Genomic DNA, 24,362 nt, shown 5'->3' with positions numbered 1-24,362 from the left:
GCAGGCAGTGCGAATTCCTTGAACAGTCCAAGCACAGTGACACCTCCCAGGAACAAACTAGGCCTGATGCTGGCGAAATCAGAGAGCAATAGCCCATTGACACCGGAGTCCAAGCAGGGTAGCCCTTTCTACGCGGAACCAGCGGACGCGATCGCTCAGAGTGCGGCAATTATACCCAGAAGACGACCCAGGAACAACCCAGCAACGAATAAATATCGACATAGCGAGCCAGGTTGGCTGCAGACACCGATTACCGGTAATCCTAATCAACTTCATCCCATCGACTGGGAGGAGACGGAGGAGACAGAGGATAAGACCCCTCTGATCTCCTCCTCTGTTGACAACCTGGCCAAAAGACTCAGCACCAAAGAGGTGAAGAAAATCCCACGCGCCAAACCGGTGCAACCACCAAAGATCAGGACGAAGGTGTTCAATGATACCTCATGGGCTGTGGACTCAAGCTGGGAGTTCATTGGTATGTTTATCTTTCTGTAATTTCAGCTTCAGAGAGATTTGGAAATGTTCCAGTATTGTTCTTCGATGAAGAGGCTCTTTGAAATTTATTTCTTCTCTTATTTAGAGGATTCTCTTTGTTTATTCAGGCAACGAAGCAGACGACTGCGAGCCGGATTACGACTGTGATGCGGATTACGAGGGTGATAACGTGGCTAGAAAGTTTCCGGACGAGGAGTGTGACAGGGACGTTGTTGGGAACACTTTGACCGTTCAGAGTATCATCCGCCAACGGTAAATTTCCAGCTTGATCCTCCATACTCCATATTATCTTAGAAATTTACCGCCACCGCCATCTAGTAAGAAAGTGCTGAACTGTATTAAAAAATAGCGAACTATGTCGATAAAAAATGCCATCATAGTTCAGCAGTTTGTTAGTAGATGGCAACACTACTGCTCTTCAAGGCGCGTGATAATTTAAAATTTAAATTAATGAAGAACTTGCACAGAATATTGCAGATAAATTATTTGTCAAGAAATTGGTGTTGGTAATTATTTGAAAGATTTGTTTTTATTTTGTTTGTTATTGAATAGGTACCCAGAGCTGTTGAAACCACCGGACACGTCGGAGTCGCTTTACAGCGACAGGAACTCCTCGTACGACAACGTGGAGAAGAGGAACGAGAGGGAAGACACAGGAGACACCAGAAAGGACCAAACTTACGATTCTTCCGAATGGGAGACGCCCTTGGAGACTGATGAAAGCGACGTGGAGAAGATAAAGAGGAACAAGAGCTTCAAGGAGCGCCTTGATCCCCTTCTTTGTAAGTTGCACCATTTCCTGCCTCTTTTTATTACTTAGAAGTTTCTTACCTGAGGACCTTCTTAAGTCTCGGATGGATGGTTCTTTGTTGAGGTGAAATTCATTTTAAAAGAAAATTGAAAATTGTGGTGGAACACCTTGCATAGGGTGAAGAATTAGGATTGAAGGTATTTCATAGGCTTTTCTTTTTAACTTCAAAGATTCCTATTGTTAAATAATTAAATTTTCTATTCGCAAATGTGAGTAACATTTAACTTATCCTCTGGAATGAATATTATCAATGACCATGTAAAGAGTAAACATTATTTTTCTATTATCAGTTTCTCTTTGTTTCTTTTGTTTCCGAGTTCTTTGATCTCCGGCATAATATTTATCATTTTTATTATTATTTTAAGTAGCATATCATATACGCCTCAGTTTTATTTTAAAAAATTGAGGATGAACTTGAAATTTAAACAAAGTGGAAATGTATTAAGAAGGTCACACGTGTGGCCGATCGAATTGCGTTGAAATACGATCGAGAATCATCGAGGATAGCTAAACAAAATCCATCGAACTATCGCAGAGAAAAAGACTAGATTAGAGAAAAAAATTATGTAGATTATCGTGACGCGACACGACCTCGTTAGAGAGAATGAACCAGAGTCGTTCGAACAAACACGGTCACGGTTTCCGTGCTCCGATTTCCACCGATTCTCTCGCTCGCCATCATCTGTTTGGCATTATGCTAATTGTTACTCTCGTTTCTCGTCTGCATCAACTGATAAGAGGATGAAGTTTCGTATCATCCCGAGTTTCCAGCTGATTTATCGCTTTAATTAACTAACGATTGTAGAAAATGATTATGATGGTATTTTATTTTCTTTTTCACAATTTTATATAAAATTAATTAAATTGAACTTTGATAGGATATCTCAGCACCAGTGTATCTACTTATATATTTATGTAAAAATATTTAAAAGTCATCCCATTTCTTAGACCTTGTACATAAAATAAGAATTTTAAATATTAAATCTTCAATAGATACCCAATACCTGATTATCCACACAGGGATTAAAGAGGCTTAATTTTCTATTACACAGTCTTCTTACCAACGTTCTCATGTTTTTATTTTATTCAATATTCCCATTGTTTTAAACAGGTGTTGTAAGATCTGCAATGTTTACACTTGTTGTTTTTAATTATATTAAAGACATAAGAGGTATGTATATATTAATACTAATTAATTCTTATACAGGGTGTCACTTTTAATTTTATTAACAAAATTTGTCTATTTCTTTTTCTGTACTCCGTTCCAGGGTTCCTATTTCTATCTTCTTTCTTCTGGTGAAAGGTAATAGTGAATTTCTAAAAATTTTCCAATGGCACTTAATTCCCGAGATCCCTGAATCGATGTCTCGGTTGGGTAAAATTTTCTATTGGATTTAATGGGCGTGCAATAAATTTGAAGAACATTAGGTAAAATTTTGACCCGTCCTATGATACCTTTCCGGGAAATTTATGTCCCAGGTAGCTTTTCGCGCCACGCTTGGGCTTTCCCGTTAATTGTTCTCGAGGGTTGCCTTTCTTATTGTGTCGCTGGCCGACTGGCGACAGTGGAAAAAGGCAACTACGTTAAATAATAGAAAAAGGGTGGAAAATTAGCGAGAATTCTTCGCGCCGTTAGCTTCGGCTGTCTACTGGAAAATTTCCAAACCTTGCACCTCTTAAAATTTTTCACGGTGCACAAATGAAACTCGCTTTCTTTTTATTTATATTTATTTCATCTCTTGTCTTGGAATCTGAAAAATAATTCATTTTTAATAGCATAAATTTGCAAATTAAATGGAGGAACTTGTAGAAAAATAATAATAAAGAATTCTTGATCTGATTTTCCCAATTTCCTCTAACGTTTTCGCACAGACTTTTTATTATTAAATTTCTACCCTATCCACAAAGAGGATTCCAACTTCAAGAATTTCTCGGGAAAGGTGCCAGGATACATTTCTAAGAAGCGGTGTATTCTCTTTGAAAGAACAATATCCTCGAAAGGAAAATCCTGCTAAAAAAATTTCCCCTTCGAAGTGAAATAAAAATTGCTCTTTTTAATAACGTGGAAACGTTCGTTGCAACTAGCTATCTAAGGGAACAAGGAGCACTTAACTTAATACAAGTCGCAAACAAGTTGAAGGAACTTCCTCCCTCTTCCGGAATGCTCTCGCGAATACGTAATACCATCTGGACCGTCTGCGAAGTTTGCAAGGTCTGCAGCCACAACGACATCGAACCGATACACAATTCCTTTGTTCCTATCGTCGAGTTTTCATTCCGATGAGATCACGGTGAGAGACTGAAAACAGAAGCGCAAATGAACTGACAAGAAAATAAAATGAACGCTTGGATATTGTATCGTTTTAAAAATAGTTAAGGTACTTCAATCTAAAATTGATTATTTCGAAAGGAAGGACAGGCTCATTGAACTTGAAAATTTTGTATATCCCTTGATGTTATTTGCTGCGTATTATTATTCTTTACAAAAAATTCTTAAGGTACCTGGATCGAAAATCGATTTGATCAGAAGATATCTTGGGGAGAGACTCGAGTTCTTCGAATTTGAAAATTTTTTTTTCGAATTTTTCACCTCCCTTGGCGCCATTTGCTGCGTATTTTAATTCTCTATGAAAAATTACTAGGGTACTTAGGTTGAAAATTAATTAGTTCAAAAGATATCCCAGGGAGAGACCGCTGGTCTCTCCCGGTCTCTCCCTAAGATATCTTTCGAACCGATGAATTTTTCTTACAAGTACCATAATACTTTTTTGTAGAGAATAAAAATACGCTTCCAATGATGTATAACAAAGTACATAAAAATAAAATTTCGTATATTTGTTTATAATATTAATCTGGTATTGCGATTGAAAATATTAAAAAATGATCCATAAGAACCCTGCATATTTTCCCTGCGGTAGCCATAAGTTCCTTAATCTTCTTGGAAGGGTGCTTCGACCCCTTAAGAAGGGAGGGGGCTAAGAAATACCCCCGAGCTTCTACCACCAATTGCAGAATGGCTGAGAATCGCGGACATTCGCCCCTCTACGAAGTGCATGGACGATAGCTCTACCTTTCACGATAACGCGTTGTCCGATTGTTTAGTGTCAGACAATCGGTCGTCGGCGAAGCCTCGTGTTCAGTTTTCTTCTACCGATGAATCGCGCGAGTGTCTTGCTCGTTTCGAAAATGCGACGTTCTGTCAGTGAAAATACGAACATCTCTGCTGTGACAATCGACACTTTCGCATAATTAATCATTTTAATTAATCGAGCGGAGCAGTGAATTATTTAGCTAGATTATTAAAAAGATCTCTAAAGATGGATTATTGATTTCCAATTTCTCGAAGATTTTCAAATTCGAGTATTCAAATATTCTACAAAATTTTCCTCTTCAAAAAACTCGGACAGACGTTTTCATAAATTATTCATGAAATCATGCGAAGAAACTCTCTCCGTTTGACAGACGATAATCTCTCGCACGGTTCTGTTACAAAATTAAACGAACGTGAAAATGACAGAAGGAAAGCGTTAGTTAATTAGATATAGAAGTTCTAGTTGAATCTCATTTATCCAACTTCGTCCTCGAATAACCGCGAGTGCAACTCTGAAAGAACTTTAATCGTACACTTTATCAAATCGATAAAGTAACTTGCAACAAACTGCGATTAAACAATCTCAATGATTCACGGTTTAATTCTAATAATAGATCAACAGAGGATCGAGGCTTTCTGTCGCATTGAAACGCAAAAGATTTTCCTCCCGTGGAAAAGAAGCTTTTCTTTCGAGAAGGGTATGTATATCGGTAACATTCCACGGTCGTCGAGATAACTGACGAATCTTGAAGAAGTCTGAGATTCTCTCGTGGGTCAGCATCGCCGATAAATTGTATGCGGAATTCTGTCGGACGATAAGGATTCCTGAACGGTCGCTCAGATAAGAATGAACGATCTTTAGCCTCGATTAAAGAATGCTCTGGATTTGTTGGAAGGAAAACACGCGGGGACCCATGCTTCCGGTGGATGCGATCGTAGAGAAGTCAACGAACGGTACTTGTTTGAAAAAGTATTACCGAAGTTGGAGGATTTGAATATTTTCTTGGTAATCGTAAGATGCTTCGAGGAAAATTCAAGGATAAAAAGTTACCGAAATTTAAATATTAAAAGAAGATCGCCGTTGATAATTTTTTAATAGGAGAAGAAATAAATTTCGGGGTAAATTAACCGGGAATTTTAGAGTTTTAAACAGTATTATTAATGGAAAGTTGTAAAATTTCGAGCAAAATGATTAATTGTTCGATGGAAAGCCCCGTCGAGAAGCAAAGTTTCTCGTTGAAAACCAGAGGGATCTTCCGGAAGATAGGAAGGTGGTTCCGGTGCTTTTGCAGGAAGCTACAAAACAGTATTGAAATCTTGAAGAGTAAGCAATTGTTTCCTTAATCGATAAAACTATAATTGTCATTGAGAAATTATGAAATCTCAGTAGCCACGATTGTCCTTCGTTTAATCTCGTTGATCGTTGATAACAGAGGATACTTCATTGAAGGCTCGAAAGAAATGTTTTTCTATTTGCTAAGTGAAAAATCGGTTTCCACGGAAGAAGTTATCGAACGAATGTGTTTTTTTTGATAACGAAACAGGATCAAGTACTCTTCTCAAGCACGTGTACAGATAATTTCTATTTGCAATTGTTTATAACACGCGCTTCTTATTTTAGACAATCAGTATAGTTCACTATTGATAAGATAATAGGATGATAGAATAGCTGTTTATAGAGATAATACAAATAAATTAAATTTCTTAACTACCAATCTATAATCTTCAATCTTTACCTTGCCCATTAATTTAAAACTTATTACTATTTTAATTATGATTCTAAAAACTTTCAACGTAGGCCAAGATGTTCCATCAGGCATATAGCGAGTGACTCTCCCTTCAGATTTGGAGATAAATCATTCTAATTTATTATTTTCTTCTGTTTCAGCTCCTCCAAGGCTGCAAGCACTGAGGAACCGAGACACCTGTGGCACAGGGGCGACGATCAGGTCGTATGCCCTGCAATTAGCAGCAGACAAGACAACCACCTTCTCCCAGAACATTGATAATTTCATCCAGTGCACAAAAGAGGGCAAAGAGGCAAGCCCTCATGTAGTCATGAGGAACATGCGTCAGTTCATGTCAGGGATGAAGAATTACCTGGTAAAGCATGGTGAAAGGGAATTTGAAAAGGAAGTGGAGAAGGAGAGACTGAAACTGAAACCAAACGAGTTTCTAAATTTGGATGCCATCCTGGAGGGTGTTATGATGGGTCTGGTTGTCAGGCCACTCAGGGAACACGTTTACAGACTGTTCGTGGAACATTATGCCACAACTGGGTCACTGCAGACCCTTGCGGAGAGCATACAACATGCCCAGGGGAAACACGTTCAGGATCTTGGTGTTAGAGTTAGTAATTATTTCAAGTAACATTGTAGAGATTGAAGATATGTAATAACTTGATTTATTCAAAAATAAGCTATCTTTACAAAGCTAGTCTTCGTGTAAATGCTTAAAAGCTATGGAAATGCCTAAAACTTGTCTTAATTTTCAAGAAACTAATAATAATTGATTACATCAAGTTTATTGAAATCGCTAAGCCTAGCTTTTCTAATCAAATCACAGATAAGAATACTCAAAAGCTAATATATCAGGAGTACTGTTTGCAGCCAAAGATCATCCCACCGTCAGAGCCGAGTTTAGAGAGGATCCTGAAGTACATTGACCGACTTCAGAAAGCTGATTCCCCTCTGGACAAGTTAGAAAACCTTCTGGCAGCCATTTCAGCGATCTTCAATTCTGTATGTTCCATCGACGACATCAGGCACAATCTTTTCTTCGTTCAGAAAATAAATAATTTTAATTCTTTCTTCAGGTAAAGCATGCGAATTCCGGTCGACACGTGACCCTGGGTGCGGATGACCTTCTACCTCTTCTAGTTTGGGTGTTAGTTCGTGGAAAGGTGGTGGACGCTGAAGTGGAGGCCGAGTATATGTGGGGGTTGCTTCATCCCTCTCTTCTCACAGGCGAAGGGGGATACTATTTGACAACGTTGTCCAGCGCTGTTCATGTTTTGAAGACGTTCAAGTCCAGCCAGGGAACGATGTCCACGTTAAACGTAAGAGCTTTTGATGATTTTGAGACCTGAAGCATCATAAAGACATTGTATTAATCCTTTATCCCTTTATAATCATAAAATCTATAAAATTAATTTACCTTTTCTTAATTGTGTTTTGCAACAGGGTTACTATGGCTGAGGATATTTTACAAAATTAATTTAATTCATATTACAGTACCTTGCTATTCCATCGAAGGTGCCCAAAACTTGTTGCTTTCAATTTTATTAAAGTACCCTAAGAATTTTTAATATTTTGTGTAATTGCTTTGGCTATTGATTGCTAATAGGTTGATAGAATATATTAAGGGACATCGTTAGACTAACCACCATGAGTTTGCTTTTGTTTCAGGGTTGTGGAACACCAGACTGTTCGTCCGTACTACGGATTTTAGTACCAGATGAACTTCATGGATCCCTGAACACCAGAACGCTGCCTGTGCGACCGAATATGAACACCAGAGAGATATGTCGCATTCTCGCGCATAAGATAAGGTGTACCAATCCTCAGGACTATGGTTTGTTCAAGTTAGTCCAAGGAGAAGGTAAATAATTCATCAAATTATAGAACATTGATTGAAGAAGCAGAAGATCGGTGACTTAAAAACACTGTACTGTAGAAATTGGATTTTTTCTTGTTTCAGAAACCTTACTGGGCGACCACGAGTGTCCGCAAGAGCTCTCTCACTGCCTTTTCGCTTACAAGCGAATCGACGCGAAGATAGCCTGGCCGAAAACCAGTTCTTAAAAGTAGGTCTAATATGGAGGACCAGTTAGGATAATGAATTATCCTCTAGAAGTAACGATACTAACGATCACGAAACCTCGTCTCTAATCTCATTCTGATAGTTAGTCTCGTTCCTATACCCTGGTTTCTTTTCACCTTCACCCATAGCTATCGAAATGAAATTCAAATTACCAATCTCGAGCACAAATTTTCGACAATTAGCTCGTAGAAACACTGCCAGCTGGATGGGACAGCTCTTCTGAACGTATTGAGAAAGAAGAAGAAGAAAGAGTCCGAGCATTTAAAAGCGACCAAAGCTTAATCTAAGCATTATGGGTTCATTTTTTCATTCGAAACGAAGCATCATCACATATCTGGCATCTAAGATCATCGTCGATCATCGTCTTTTTATTTTGGTCGCTCTTCTAAGTGAATTCTTGCCCGTTCTTTTAATCAATTAACCCTTTTTAAATGAAAGGATTAATATTGACTGTCATGTTCAATTGGAATGAATATCCCACCAGGAAATAATTTTATTTTTAATAAGTCTGATCAGATAATTTTATGGTATTAGTATTTGACAAAATCATTTAATAATTAATCAACGAATATAAAAATTCGTGGCAGTCGGAAAAGGTAAAACGACTTCTCTAGCTGCGATCTATCCGGATAGATCTTATTAATTTCGTTCTAAGAAATTCTTAAAAGCGCGAAAGCGTATTTGCTTGAGAACAATATTATATAGTGCAATGCGACAGTGCAATGATGATGAAGAATAGGAAGCGTTCTCTAAATCGTTTATTTTTAAACGCAGCTAAAGATGGTCGAGCTAAGAAACAGCGGTATACAATCAGGCAATTAACATTTAATCAGGTTTAATTTGCTCTCGCGAGCAGGTGCTAGATACAGCTCGTTCTATTCGAATTTTAAAAATAGAGCTCGATTTTTCAGCGTTGAACGACCGCTTGTATTTCGTGATCGATGTTGTAAAGGAAAAGAACGGATCATGTATTACTCAGTATTCGATATTTCGTAAAGCTCTGTGTAACAAACGAAGCTACTAATTAAGTTTTCTTGAAGGAGCGTTAGAGTTCGAATCGAAGTCTCTCTGCGAATGGTGGTATTTCGTTTTACAAGAAGTCTTTCCAAATTTCATTAGAAAGGATCGTAGACCTTCTTTGAGCTCGAATCCTAAATTACGAGAGATCATTGTACGTTTTTTACGGGATGAAGCCCCTATAAGGAGGAGTTTAAGTGTCTCTGTGACGAACATTCTTGTTATGAATGAAATTCAAGTTTCAAATGAGAAAGTATTGTCAAATAACATTAATTAATATTTCTATTATTAAACTTTATTAATTCCCATTTCTCAATTGCCTGAATCTTACAAATTTCATAAAAATTATCCTGCTTTACAGTCCTTTAGAAAAGAAGATACTATCTTTCTTTTTCTTCAAACTAATTTCATTCAGAAATGAATGTTCATCCCCAAAAAGAGAACAGAGACATTGAAACGCTTGCTGTGCAGGTAGCTCAAGCCTAAATTGTGTAACCAATTAAAATAAAAAAAGCAAAAAACAGAAAAACCGTAGGGGACTCCTTGATACAAATAAAAGTTAGACTTAGGAGCACGAAAGGCTAGTTTAGACTCTATTTTAAGTACTTTCTCAACGAGTCGCGTTGGCGGATTAATGGATAAGCAATCTTCTGTACTTTTAGACGAACGTCGCATATTTATTGGGAAGTTGTACACAATATTTTACTATCTGTCGAATTTCATCCGGATTCCTTTTAGACGCGTGTCGCTTCTTCCCTTAATTTCTTTTTATTTTATTTCTTTTAATTTCTTCCCCCCAAGAAAATCTGCCAGGCTGATTTGCTCACCGATTTACGAAGGCTGTGGAACTGTCTCTCAGAAACGAATTTTAACTATCGATTCTCTCTTTCATTTCTTTTCTTTTATATTTTTTCATTTCTCGTTTCTGAAAGCAGACGCGGAGAAAAATGTCGTGGAGACGTGGAGCGAATATTTTATTACTGATTAAAAAAAAGAAACTCGTACAAATCAGCCTTGCATCGTTTTATATATATATATATTGGTATGAAAACACGACGCGTGTGTAGCCCCTTCGAATACGTGTAACAATAATAATAATATTATTATTATAGCGATTTATAAATGTACATTTCTCCTTGATATCGTACCTAATTTATTTTACGAAGCATTTTATCTTCTTCTTTCTTTTTTTTTTATTTTAATAACTGTAATTACAACCCCTTTGTCGCATTTAAACGTGCTTTCGAACCCTCCCTACCTTCATTGATTACAATTAATCGTGAACACGTTAATATGCTTCTAATTATGCTAGTCAAAGCCTCGAGAGGAGTTTGTTAAAGAGACGTTCATTTCTTGTTTTTTCAATCTCTCTTCGTAAGCGTAACTTCGTGATAGTTTTTATTTGTTAAAGAAGAAAGGTAAATATCATTGATTATCATTAATCTCTCACCTTTATTAATTATTATTATTACTATTGTAACGTGTAACACTATGCTCAATAAAAACTTTTCTATGATTCGAAGTGAATGGAACAATAACACAATGCTAATAGTATTATGATACAATAAACAATATTAATTATATTGGAATAAAAAAAAAAATTTCATACACTGCAATTTTCTTTTCTTCGTCGTCTTTATGGTTAGATTATAATACGATACAGATTTCTATCAGAGAAATATATGTTTAATAATGCAGTGTTATACAAGGTGTTCGATAACAGGTGGGCAAAATTTTAAGGGGTGATTCTAGGGATCAAAATAAGACGAAAATCAAGAATAACAAAATAGCGTTTGCTGCTTTGTTTTCCAGTAATTAACGTTTAAAAATTCGAGTAAAAAGCGCCTGAAACCTGCAACCCGCCCAGCACCGACGACTGATCGTCAGGTCAGCAGGGGAAGGTACAGCCATCGGTGCTGGGCGGGTTGCAGCTTTCAGGCGCTTTTTACTCGAATTTTTAAACGTTAATTACTGGAAAACAAAGCAGCAAACGCTATTTTGTTATTCTTGATTTTCGTCTTATTTTGATCCCTAGAATCACCCCATAAAATTTTGCCCACCTATTGTCAAACACCCTGTATTTGAATTTTTCTTCTTTTTTTTTAAATGTTATAAAAGCGCGCATTTGTGCCGTCTGGCAGTCACGATACGTCATTGGTACACAGACTGCTGATAATTATAGCGACGCTTTTTTTTTCTAATAATGTGTACAACGGGGCCAATCTTATCAGCTTATGGTGTTGTCACAATCTAAGGTAGATGAACTCTGATAGATACTGATAAAGTGATATACTTTTGATTTTTTTTCTTTAAATTTGTCTAAATTGAAAAATTATAAAGCAGTACAGCAAAGAAAAAGAAATTGGAATTCTATGACATACTTACATAAATATAAAAAAAAAATAGCTAAGGATATTCAATGGAGGTATTTCAGCAACAATGTTTTAATTAAAATTCGAAAACCTAAGTACAATTTGTCGTTTGGAAACCTTAATACGCGAAGGAGCAGACGAACAAGTCTTACCAAGTGGAAATATTTATTATAAATCAAAACTTACATATTATTTAAATAACAGTACTTGCACCTGAGAGCTGCAATACCTCAAAAGTTTTGTTGTTCCATTGAATAAAGCAACAACTACTTTCGACGGTGAACGGACACTAAAAACCTTATCCTAATACTGTATCACATCTATTTATCAAGTATAAAATTAGTAGATCATCGACGATCATTTATTAAAACCTCCTTTCAACGCAATAATAAAAAAAAGAAAAACTTCTTAAGGAACAAAGAAAAGAAGCTACACTATCCCTGCTAAGAAAACAAGCTAATAAAAACATCTAATATAAATATTAAAGAAAAAACAATTAGAATAAAAATATTAAAAATTACACAGGTCTTTTGTCGCAGCTTAACCAGCGATAGAGAGATTCTCGAAGTGTAAGTTAAAAGACAATTATTAAAATACATATACTCATCGTATACCTCTCAATAAATATTCTTATCTAGTTTATCTAATAGAAGAAACATAAAATAAGATAAAAGTGAACGTGTGGTGCGATTTTTATGTTAAAAATAAAATTCCTTTGCAACGATTCCACTTAATACAAGTGATCTTAAAATATAGCAAACTGTTAACAAACTATAATATTACATAAAAGCGAAAGAAAAGCTGGTATTCTCTAGGCCTTTAAGCTCTCAGGCGCAGAATATGCGTATTTATCAATAAATGCATGTTTCACTTTTCCAAGGTAATGAGAGCACACGTGAGAAAAGAAATGATAGCTTAAAAAAAAAAGATGAAGAGATGATTCCTAAATTAATGAACGCAGGAGCAAAAGATGAAGCGTCGATGAGAAATGAAATTGCTTAAATAATTACATGAGAAAATGAAAACGAACTAGCGTATCGCGGCTACGACTATAAAATGATAATTATACACCGGCGAGCCGAATGTAATATCTGAAATCTTTTGAACTAGGCCAGTCCAATGTAATTTCTTTCACAAGTCTCTCTGATTTTTAACTCTTTCTTCATTTATTCATTTGAGAAGCGAATAATTATTTTGTAGCAGTTAACGATAATAGAGTAATTATTAGACTATTTAATTTTCATTTTCCTTGTTAGTTAAATATTGATGTAAAATATCGAGTTTCTTTGCTACTTTCTAAGTACAGTTATAGTTGCTTTTCATTAACAATACATGTATCATGGAAGCAACATACATCCTGTACAATAGGAGTAATTATCATTTGAAACTTCTAGCGAATTACATTAATAATTTCCTTGTTCGTAAAATTCTATTCATTAATTATGTAACAAACTATGTTCCCACTATAATGATTCCTTATAGAAACACTCATTCATGATGAATCATTACAATGACACAATTTTACAATGAAAAAGTTCAACTCGTTGTTCCTTGAAAATGACAGAGCTCGGATCTATGCAACCAGGACTCGACTAATTCAAACGATCATCATTATATATCGTCGTAGCTACTCTCAAAAATCAAAAACAATTTTCTGACTGGTTTAAATAGTTCGCATTCACAGCCAGTTACAATGACCCTTGGCTTTAAAGCATACGTTTTAAGTGTACATAAAACATGGATGTAAAAGGAATCCTTGTTTCGCGTCCCGACGAGATTGAACACAACAAGGATAACAAAAAGGAAAAAAAATGAATAGAATAAAATTCAGAGACGAAATAATAATTTAAATATCGCGATAACTATAATACAAGTATCCGTCGTGCTCGCGCTAATATCTTAACAGCGAACGCAGGGAATAAATTAAATATTGCGAATACATAAGTATACCATAAGTATTTTTTTAAATGTACGATTATAAATAGGACAAAGAAATCAATGTCTCCGGCAGATTGGCTCTTTTCGCTACATTCCGAATTCCAGATGGGACAAAAATAAAAAAGGGAAAACGCGGTTCGTTCCTAACGAGTTACAATTTGTGATTAATCTTGGGGGAGTGGTATGACGATGATAATTTCGCATAATCCTAACATGCATGGTGTGTAAGAGTACATTTAATGCTAAGCGACATACAAACATTCCCTATGTTATATGTAAATCATTTTCATTAATTCTGAATCGAGAAAGCTGCTAGAGCTCATGGAATGATTACACGTAGTCGCATCGTTTGAACTGTGGTATGCTCAACGAAAAAAAGAAGAAAAAAAAAGAAAAAAACAAGATATGTATGCGTGTATGTAAAATGGACGCCTGTACGAAGAAACTTTTGTTTGTTCATTGCTCTCTGTACGATACGGAGAACGGTGATTGAATACATCCTGATTTCTTTAGGTCAATATAACTTGCAGCATGATATATATTCTCTCTTCTGTCGTTTGAAACACAATGGACTCGGTTGGATTTTGATTCGTTTACGCACACGGTTCCCAAAGGCGGTAGAGCAATTTCCCTTGCAACCTTCTTTCCTGTTCCAAATTCTCAGTCGCTAGCACGAAGTTGTGATCAGGGTGGGTCCCGCGTTGTAACGAGCAACGTGACCACTTCGTTAACGGTACGTCTGATTGAGAAGAAAAAGCAGCTGGAATGTGCTGTACACGGTTAAACGATCCAAACAGAATGGACGTCAGACAATGTTTTAATTAAACAATGCAGAGCCCTTAATCATCCCAACATATCGTTTTCCGCGTATAATATCTCTTACATAGTATCCTTTATTGCGAACGAACGAAATACTTCCTGTCCTGAAACAAAAGGAAAATACTTTCTAGAGAGATCTTTCCAAAACTGGTGGCAAAGGCTAAATCATCTTGCGTCTTCAATGTAATTTTCTCTTCTTTGATTAATCAACAGAAAAGTAGAGATTCAATGTTAATTAAAGACACAAGATCAGTGCAAACTTCTGATAAATGTTACAAAAGCTGAAAAAAAAAGATGGGATGTTAATTTTCTTCTTATCGTGCCAGGCAAAAACTTAACTGAATATCAATGCAACATTTAGTGAGAATAATTACTGCTCGCAAGGGTTCATTCCAAGTATATGTACAAATTGGTACACGTTAGACATGTTAGGTACAAGAGAGCAGTAATTAATTGGAATGATAATCATATTGATACTTGTTATACTACAAAAAAAGGTCTGCGCTCTTACAATATCTAAAAACAAAAAGATAATGGGTAATGGATGATTAATGATAGGAACAAAAAAAAAAAAAACAGATTCCTCTGTGCATTAACATAAAACATTGAAAAATAAAAAGGTAAATTATTCTACAAATCTACGAATACGCACCTGTTCCAGAAATCGGTCATTTCTGTCCCGTTTGTTGTCCAGACGAGATCGTACTCCGGTGACATCCTTTATTCTAAGTCCCGGCCCGCAGAGTACTCAAATCAAAGCGAAACAAAACGACAACGCAGATATCGAAAAAAAAAAACGACTGGTAACAATAGTGGTTAAAGAACACAAATGCGTGCGAGGAAAATTAATGATGCAAAACCTGTGTTACACACATTCTTTGTTTCGTATAAAATGAGAAATGACGCGTGTTAGAAACCTGCCCCTGATCGATGATAACAAAAGAAACAGAACAGACAGACAATAAATATAAATTCCAGAATGTAAGGGTCCTGCACACATCACTGAGCATCGGTCGAATAACAAGTAGATTCTTATACAGTTAGAAAATAATTTATTTGTTCGCTTGTTAAAGTCTCAAGGCACTACTTATTATTAAATAATCCAGTTCACAGTTACCGATTGCAATTTTCAAACATTATAACGTACAATTAAATGTAGCATAACAATTTTATAAATTTATCTAAATAGGATCTTGAATCGTTATTATTTTATAATGTATAAAAGATTAGAAAAGAAGAAAGGGATACAAGGTGCCCCGAACGATAAGACAATTACCCTTCTTTACACTCTTGAGATCTGTTAAAATAGATCCGCAACACAGCTTTTCATTCATTTGTAGAACAAATGAGAACCGTTTAAGAATCTAAATATATAAATATATAACATAGTGAATTGCACGAGTTGCATCCATTTCTTATAAAATACATAATACTTTGAAGGGGACAATTTGAATATAACATGAGCTTCGAGACACCTCAGAGCGTAATTAAAAATTAGGACACAATCAGTGTAACCCTAAGTGAGAAAAGCTCTCGTTTGAAAAATAATGTAAATTAAACACATTGTTTTACATCGACGAGATAACGAATGTAAATCCGACGACAAATTTGTCATCTGAAGCTAGAAAGAAGACTGCACATTTGTTAAAAATCAGAACAGACTATACAAGGATGTTATATGATAAAAAAACAACCTCTTACACAGAGAACATTAATGTAATTTTCGTCACATGTTATTTAGAGCGTTATTAATTTTCTCTGCACATGAAATTATCTTGAAAATCCGTCATCTTTGCAAATCTATACTGAACTATATAGTTAAGCAAAGCTGTTGCTAGAAATTGACTACTTATAAATTTCGTGTGCGTTGTTTCACCGTATTTTGGCTTACGAAAAATATCTTAAAGCATTAAAACGACGCTTTTTACTCGAACAATTGGTTACTGTCCGTTCAATTAATTAATCCCCATCGCGGGTATCTTTCATTCAGCCAATAATAACACGTGAAACGAGTTAACTATATAGTTTCATTAAGAAAATAACTATCTCTGGAAGCATTCTTTATTCTAACTGCTTTTTTAATATGATCGTGTATGATACAAGCGTAAAAAGTTTCAATAGTTTAAATAGTAATTACAAGATAAATAATGCAAAGTGATAAATAAAACAAAATGCTTCGTATAAAGCACCTCCATCGAATTCGGATAAACGTTTTAAAAAATTACGAAATACAAAAAAATCATCCTCGGTCGTTAAAATAAAGAAGGTAGCGGAAAAAGAAAACGAAATATTAATTAAAGGAGCGTTATTATCACAGCTTACAAGTGGAAGTGATTCGTAAAAGGCTGTACTTTTTTCTACGCAATACTTGTACAAAAGGCTAATTGGAAGTAGCAACAAACGGTTTATCGAAATACTTGTAAATGTAATAAAAGAATGTGCAGTTATGTGCTTTCGTCGTATCGTCGGAAACACCGGCTGCTGGGAAACTATCAAATGCCCAAAAGTATTGCCAAAGGCCCCATCTCTCCTACAATCCAACTACACGTCCCTATTATGTATAAATGCTTAAGAGGAATCATTAAGGACATGTTTCGCACGATTTTAACGTGTTCCTCAGCGTTTGGGTTACTCCATTATGAAAATTTCAAACAAACACCTAAAACGTAATGTTCTCTCAGACATGCGTAATTCTTTTTTAAATATATTCTCTCTCTCGTCCTAACGTTAGAAAAAAACTTTCAGCGACCCACCGAAAGTCGTTGATCATTTGTGTGATCAAGGCATAATTGAACGACAGGTAACGCTACAGACGAATATCCTACGTGGAAGGGTGAATCCCGAAAGCTTGAAAGATCTTGTTTTTAAAACCGGGTTTGTTAGGACTAGCGTCGTGGTGGCCAGACTGTCCTTCGTGTAGCGCCCTTTGTACCAGCGGCAGCGAGCCCTGTGATTGTGTGTTGTATCGCCAATATTCATCAGAACGGGCCGGATAACGAAAAAAGAACAAAAAGAAAGAAGAAAAGGATAGTAGACGACTAATCGTGTGCTACAGCATGCAGTGCGACTAATATCTTTCTTTTTATTTCTCGACACAACTTACCTCGTCGTGTTGCTCGTGTTCGCTGTTTGCTAAACTAGATCGCGAACCGCGTCGCGTCGATCCCTTTTCATCCCCTAAAATCTGCGCGACCTTTCCCTGCTTCACGAACTCCAATGTCTGCTTCAAAAGAAACGAAACAACTTAAGTAACAAATGCTTATAGCCTTTTCGATCAAGTTGTAATAGATTTTAAGATTTTATTAAGGACAAAATATTCGACTAATTTAATTTGTTTTTAATTAATTTGTAAACCCGGTTATTTCTACAGTAAAAGCAGAGGTAGACGAACGATATAGGTACCGAAGAATTTGAGATAGTTGAACTTACCTCTCTTCGTGATCTCAGAGCACAATCCTCCAAGGTTTCTGCAGCCTCATACTTCCCTTGCCTTCGGTATAACGCACCAAGATTTTTTAACGTTGTCGTAACTGTAGGTGAATCCACCTTAGCGGCTTTATGCCAACCTCCATACTCTCCATAAGGAGTATTCTCTTTATTTCTATGCTTATTCTCTTCCCTTTCTTCCGCAACCTGAAATCCAGAATTTCCCAACATATACAACTAACTCTGAAATCGATCATAATCGCAGGGTTTTTCTCAGAAACAAAAGCTAATCTTCACCTGCCAGATTGGTTTGTTATCGCTACAAATAGCACCAAACTCTTTCTCGTGCGCTCTTGTTAGTACTTGTTTGTACAAAACCTCGGCGTCCTTATATTTTCCTTGTTTCAAATAACAAGACGCTAGATTGTTCTTTGTTTTCGCAACGTTAGGATCGTCGGGGCCAAGTTTTGCCTCGTAAATCTCAAGCGCTCTCTGATAATAACGCTCTACCTCCTCGTATTTACCCTGATTTTGACAGAGTAACGCGAGATTGTTCAGCTGCTTTGCTACGTCTGGATGATCACGTCCGAGTACCTTCTCTCTGATATCCAGAGCACGTTTACACAATGGCTCGGCTTCTTTGTACTTGCCCCGCTTTCCATATAAAACAGCTAGATTGTTCAGCGTAGCTGCGACTGCAGGATGATTCTCGCCGAGGGTCTTTTCACGGATAGTCAACGCATCGTTCAATAGATTTGCCGCCTCTTTGTATTTATTTTGATCTCTGTATACTAAAGCGAGAATGTTCAACATAGTTGCAACGTCCGGATGATCGTGACCGGATGTCTTCTCCAGATCCTCTAACGCTTGCTTGCAAAGAGGTACGGCTACTTCGTAACGACCTTGACTCGCGTATTGTATAACCAAATTGTGCAACGTACGCAAACGCGCAGGTATTTCGTACCCGGCGTTTACCTGTTGCGCAAATTGCGACGGTGGTGTCGGCGATATCGCTGCAACGAGTATGATTAACATTGAAAACAGCGGCTCTTATCGATTAGCTTAGGCCTGTGCGAATAAGAAATCTTACTACCGCAATTCTTTAGCATCATCAATTTCCAGCTGAGTTATGGTAAATTCTACATCTCCGCTAAGGCTATTTAACAATGATATCAGTAAAATTTCTATCGATTATTCACACAGACTTAAGGGAAATTCAAGCACCTAAGAGAAATGCTCGGTGGTAGAAAGGAAAATTGAACATACACTTACTGTTTCGGTCGTCAGCGTCGTCGTCGGGGAACAAATCAACTACAGGATCATCTTTTGGTCTGTCTTTAGCATTCTCATCATCAGCTGATGGATCTGGATCGTATTGCCTCATGCTAGCCATAAATTCCAAATGTTTCTTATCTTCTTCTAATTGAACTACCTGAAGAATTAATCAATATTTTAGTTTCCTATCCACTTCTCTTACTTAATATAATTTTACATAAAATTCAGTTACATACTGCTTGCTCGCTAGCTTGTAACTTTTGCTGCGTTCCAGCTAGCTCATCCCTCAGCCAGGCGTTCTCTTGACATAGCCTTCTGACTTGCGTTCTAAGCTTTTGTTTCTCAGCCTCTACCATTTGCAAATGGCTAGCAAGAGCCATCATAACATGAGCCTCGCCAAGGCCCAGTTCAATCATCTCAATGTTCTTTGATAGCAAACTAGCTTTGTCCCTTGCAGCTGGTGCATCTTGTGACTGGAGCCCCTGCAAAAGCCCTCCATGTTCTACACGAAGGGCCTCCAGTCCCTGGGCAACAGTCCTGGCACCAGCCACAATTTCTTCCTGTGTCATGGCCGTCATTCTACCAATGGTTTCTATTTTCTTGCTGCAAATAGAAAAGCTAAAGTATAATATTCAATTTAAACGTAATCATCCATCTTTCATTTATTTTTATAAATCACTATGATACCCAACGATGGCTACGCGTATAACATAGCCAACTACGATCGCAACCAAGGCAGAAAGTATAGAAAAAAAAGGAAAAACAGAGGTAAGCGGTATTTGGAGCGACTTGCTTTACGCGCCAATAATTAACCGCAATCAAAAATAGACATCGCGAAGTATTTCAGTCGGGGCAAGCAGAACGTATCCGGCATTGGTACGTAGAGAGAACATTTTCAGGTATAAACCGACGTGGATAATTCTGTTTTTACATAAACATACGATTTCCTTTGATTTAATCATTCGAGTTCGACCAGACGATATTTTCACAACGATTAAAATAAATTATCGTGAAATTAATTCGAATAGAAACTTACCCCATGTCAGGGCCGCGTTAAATCCTCAGAAATCAATGGTTCAACATATACGCGCAGGCGCAACTGCCGAGTTACTTCTCTGATGCGACAGAGTTTAGGTGAATTTTCACAAAGAGAAACAGGGTTATAATCCAACTGGTCAGTGATTAAATTTAATTAGAGAAACATTCACGCACGACGGTAGGTCGATTGATGGTAGAAAGAAGTTGAGAAATCAGTCTCAAACGAATTCGTTCCGACGAGAAATTCACCCCATGTCAGAACCGCCGCTGGACACAGCGAAATCAATGGCTCGATAGTTCCGCGCAAGCGTAAGCACCATGGCGTGCTCTTTTATGTGACAGAATGTATATATAGGTATACAGAAGATGGTGAAATTTCTAGAATAGAAAAAAAAAAAGAAAATATGCGACGCTGCATGTAATCGATAAAGCACGACGGGAAATACGCGTCCATGCAGCATACGGAGAAGCTAGTGACGTTCTCGGGCGAGGTCAGGATTTCAGGGTTCTGCACCTGTAAACCTTGACCTCGTGCAATCGTCCTTCGGAAGGAGCCTTGACCTCCGTCGTTTGACAAATGGAGTATTTTATGCTTTCAACATTGAGAGTTGATCTTAGGGAATTTTTATATAGAGGGCAAAGCAAAGCCCCATGGAAAATCGTGGGCACAATAGCGCCTGCGAAACGACTTCCCGGCATACGTAAGTAACGAAGGAGCGTGGCGAGAAAAGTACTAGTCTGGAACCAACGCATCGATTTCACATAGAACCTGCATTATAGAATATCAGCAGTGAAAGTGTTTCACAGCTGATAGACACACGAAATATTTTTCATGCTGTTGTTCTTTTTTCGCACCCACGCATTGCGGTACCTGAGTTCAAGGTACATATCCCTAACAAAAGATTTCCATTTGAGCATGCGGTTAGTGCGACTGCACGTATTCAATCGTTTCGCTGTAAAAGAATATAGAAAAAGGAACTGTGGGTGAAGTTTCTAATGAAAGTGCACGGCAATTAGAGCTTGGTATGTTTACGTAAAAACAGCAATGGAGGAATGTTCGGTCGGACTCGGTTCATATTAAAAGGAAAAAAAAAATGAGATAACGATCAAAATTAATTATATGAGGACTCGTAAGTAGGGGAAGCTACTCACATTCTATAAGCGTTCAGCGTTTTTGACATATCTGTTCTACCCATCGGTAATGTTGGACTCTGTTGGACCTACCTAATCCTTACAAAAAAAATTGAACTCTCTACTATATCGATCTGGTTATCGTTTCTTCGCGGACAGTCGTATTGTCACTTTCAGTCGATCGAATCTTTCGTAAAAAAGACATTTATCCAGTTTAGATGGTAGAAAAATAGAATCTATACATATGTACACTACAATGTGTCCCCGCAATGTGATTAACAAAGAGAGGCACCTCGCGGGATCACGTTTAATTCTTTACTGAAGACTAACGTTTGGCTTCGCACCCTATCCACGAAAGACCGACACGGTAGAGGGTTGGTAGGGAGCAAAGGATTGCGCATGCGCTAACGATTTTATTTGGGGTTCCCCATACTGCACAAAATACGTGTGCGGATACCGGTAGTCCATAGCAGGTACAACGGAATGAATGATGCGTTTCTGCATAAGAAACTTTCGTGCTACGCGTTACTCCGGCCGCATACGCAAATAAGCGTCAGTCGGTCAGTGGGAATTAACCAGAGGGTGCGTAAGGGTGCGATGAATGAAGCTCTTAAGAAAAGGGTGACGCGTGCATGACACTTCATGGCCGAGGGACTTTATTAAAGGTGTTAGTTCAAATTTATCTATTCTTCTTTGAACTTCAATCTTAACCTAACTTATCATTTTATTACAGGGTAGGTTAGGTTACGTTAAGTTTGAAACACAAGATATTGATAGCTTATCAACGTTCGTATCCGCTTTTATAATTGCTCTCTTCAAAACCTGACAAGGGAATATAATCATTGTTGCGAGGTTAGATAATTAGTTTCGAACTAATTAATTCGACCGGATCTCGAGACTTTGTGGAACGTTTTAGGAATCTCTGCGCGGCGAAAAGCGTGCATAGACCGTTTTCGCAATCTTTTAAGGGGGAATAGAGACTGGTAGCCGATGACTCACGGCATGACGACAGAACATTGGAAGTGCTGTACCATGTGCGCTCATTCGTAGAGAGGTGTACTATACATGTATGTACAGCTGCGTGTGCAAGACGGCACAAAAATTGCTTTCTCAAATCTAATACATGCCCGTCTAATGTAAAATAAAATAGAATTCCAAAAGAACAGTAAAACATACGTTACAGGTTTAATACGACCATCATGATGCATTTCTCTTTTTAGAAATACTGAAAAAAGATCGCTGCTAATTTATTTAATATTTTCTACTTAGAACGTAAGTAGCCGCTTTAGAATTTAATTTTCAGATGCAGAATGGGGTCGGTAACAGCGCGTGCAAGTGCAATGATATCTTTTTGTCACAAATGGCATAGCGATGTGAAACAATTGAAGATCCATATTTGTGCTTGCACGCTGATACGCTGATTAAGATTCATATCATATAACAATCGCATATTCGTTTCATGTTTCAATTATATATAGTAAATTGTGGTAACAGTTTATAGATCACTGTCCCGCTGCTTGGTTAGGTACTTTATTGTGCAGGTTCTTTAAATAACTTAATAAACAACTGCACTTTGTTATCGCTCTTTTGTGACTGTATGTTCCGATTGAGGTTAGGAATTTTAAGTTCGCAATAAAACGATATATTAAACAGTTATTTACGCTCTTATTTTTTCCTTAAATAAACATGCATAGAGTAAATGAGAAATTGAAACTAATACCTATAGATATTAATAGGTGTAGTCAGGAAAATTAATTTTTTTTTAAACCAATATGTTGGCTTTGAATGAACTGTGGTTCGCTTATCTGACAATTTGTGGTTAACCTTCGCTTATCTGTGTACATTTATGTAACGATACGTATAAAATACATAATACCAGTGACACAGTGAAATCATTCCTTTTTTTTATGTTTGCGAAACTATTCCACTGTTAAATTAGTGAAAATTCGATGAAACGCGTTCCTTTCTAAATGCGCTAGAATAAGGATAATTATCATCACAATCATCGTCATGGTCACTGGTTTTCTGTCATGGTTCCGCAGAATCTTATGGAAACGAATTAAGATAATTTGCTTCCGGCTAATAAGTACTTGCCAAAGGCGTGGCAATTCGAACTCGAACAAATGCTTCTGAAGTTTGTAGGCGTCAAAACGAAAAGTATCATTTGGAAATATATGTATAGCGATTTAACTTACTCTTGAGAACGGTCCATGCAGGAATCTTCCACTCTTCAGTGTACCATCCCACTTCCTTAAAGAAGCGAAGGATGCTTCGATACACACGTCGAAGACGAACCTTTAAGAGAATCTTTTTTATAATAGACAAGTATATTTTACGAGTTTTGGTTACAGAATATTTCATAAACCATTCGGCAACAATGTTCGTACAGTAGTATCGGTAGCGATAACATTGAAAAAAGTGAATTTCACTCACCGATCACGGTTGTGAATTCACTGTGGAATAATCTTCACGATAAGAGGGAAAACTTGTAATTTTTTGGTGGAGAAATTGTATCAAATAGCACAGATGAATTTTAGGTAAGAAACACTAAACTTTAGTCGAAAGGTTCGATGACAGACTAAGATGGCGATAACCGTGAAAATTAATAAAAGTGCAATAACCACATATTTCACGATTTCAACATCGAGCAAGTGAACACTAAGCGTAGTTCTCACTATCACGGTACCGTAGACTTTCGTTAAATCGAGTAAAGATTAAAAATGTGTTACTCGGGACGAGTAAATGGTAACAAAGTCTTCAGAATGTTAAAACGACCGTCAGCCGATCGTAAAAACGCGACTGTAGCGACTCTATCCCGATTGCAGCGCCAGTCACCGGAATTTTCTATAAGGCACGTTTTTATGAAACGATTTTTATCCTTTAGTCTTAGTCAATTAGATTTAAGATTATTCATTCCCTTTAAGATATTCTAAGCTTAACATTAAAAACATTAATCTGAATGTAAGTTTGAGTTGTATTATTAACGTTCGACCGAGAGCGAAACACCATCCAGTCTTATAGCGACCGTCGAGGTATGCAGATCTACCTGCTAAACATACATGTATGTACCCTTATTTTGTTTTCTGCGTTCGTTTAATTTGTTGTATTTATCTTCTTAACTTATTGA

The 24,362-nt window shown here is 37.0% G+C and overlaps 2 protein-coding genes across 29 annotated transcripts in view; one reads left to right on the top strand and one right to left on the bottom strand.

Moving 5' to 3' along the window:
- spri (Src homology 2 domain-containing protein sprint) overlaps positions 1-10,758 on the top strand; it is a 104,813-nt gene extending 94,055 nt beyond the window's left edge. For 13 of the 21 annotated variants that reach the window (XM_034328323.2, XM_034328343.2, XM_034328326.2 and 10 more), the window contains 8 exons: positions 2-475; positions 603-747; positions 1,048-1,277; positions 6,286-6,746; positions 6,992-7,138; positions 7,213-7,455; positions 7,805-7,997; positions 8,073-10,758. In XM_034328323.2, coding sequence (XP_034184214.2) covers positions 2-475; positions 603-747; positions 1,048-1,277; positions 6,286-6,746; positions 6,992-7,138; positions 7,213-7,455; positions 7,805-7,997; positions 8,073-8,200 — 2,021 coding nt within the window. In that variant the 3' untranslated portion in view covers positions 8,201-10,758. The remainder of the gene's footprint in view (position 1; positions 476-602; positions 748-1,047; positions 1,278-6,285; positions 6,747-6,991; positions 7,139-7,212; positions 7,456-7,804; positions 7,998-8,072) is intronic. The other 8 variants (XM_034328327.2, XM_076688026.1, XM_076688028.1 and 5 more) reach the window with 5 other exon arrangements.
- A 996-nt stretch (positions 10,759-11,754) lies between these two features.
- Klc (kinesin light chain) lies at positions 11,755-24,049 on the bottom strand. 8 transcript variants are annotated; one of them, XM_034328351.2, is made up of 9 exons: positions 23,669-24,049; positions 23,431-23,530; positions 19,303-19,669; positions 19,058-19,223; positions 18,089-18,804; positions 17,795-17,998; positions 17,469-17,588; positions 15,018-17,312; positions 11,755-14,469 (listed from the first exon to the last, which is right to left on the bottom strand). In XM_034328351.2, exons 2-8 carry the CDS (start codon positions 23,445-23,447, stop codon positions 17,187-17,189), a joined length of 1,716 nt encoding a protein of 571 aa, XP_034184242.1. In that variant the 5' UTR covers positions 23,448-23,530; positions 23,669-24,049; the 3' UTR covers positions 11,755-14,469; positions 15,018-17,186. The 8 variants fall into 8 exon arrangements, with proteins under 8 accessions (XP_034184242.1, XP_076544166.1, XP_034184240.1 ...); XM_076688051.1 differs by lacking the exons at positions 23,431-23,530; positions 23,669-24,049 and adding an exon at positions 21,257-21,581 and having other exon boundaries at positions 17,469-17,585; positions 19,064-19,223; XM_034328349.2 differs by lacking the exons at positions 23,431-23,530; positions 23,669-24,049 and adding an exon at positions 21,257-21,580 and having other exon boundaries at positions 17,469-17,585.
- Positions 24,050-24,362: the final 313 nt, after the last annotated feature.

The sequence above is a fragment of the Osmia lignaria genome, chromosome 1 (genome assembly GCF_051020975.1).
Source record: "Osmia lignaria lignaria isolate PbOS001 chromosome 1, iyOsmLign1, whole genome shotgun sequence".
Classification (NCBI taxonomy): domain Eukaryota; kingdom Metazoa; phylum Arthropoda; class Insecta; order Hymenoptera; family Megachilidae; genus Osmia; species Osmia lignaria.
Note: the sequence above shows the minus strand (reverse complement) of the source record. Positions and strands in the feature narration are given on the sequence as shown.

What these genes read in the sequence shown, in the direction of transcription:
- Klc (XM_034328348.2), bottom strand. Translation starts at nt 21,300, where the DNA reads ATGGGTAGAACAGATATGTCAAAAACGCTGAACGCTTATAGAAT. An exon ending in CTCTGAGATCACGAAGAGAG is followed by an intron (nt 17,589 to 17,794) that starts GTAAGTTCAACT and finishes TTTCTTTTGAAG; the next exon opens with CAGACATTGGAGTTCGTGAA. An exon ending in AACACGAGCAACACGACGAG is followed by an intron (nt 17,313 to 17,468) that starts GTAAGTTGTGTC and finishes ACACAATCACAG; the next exon opens with GGCTCGCTGCCGCTGGTACA.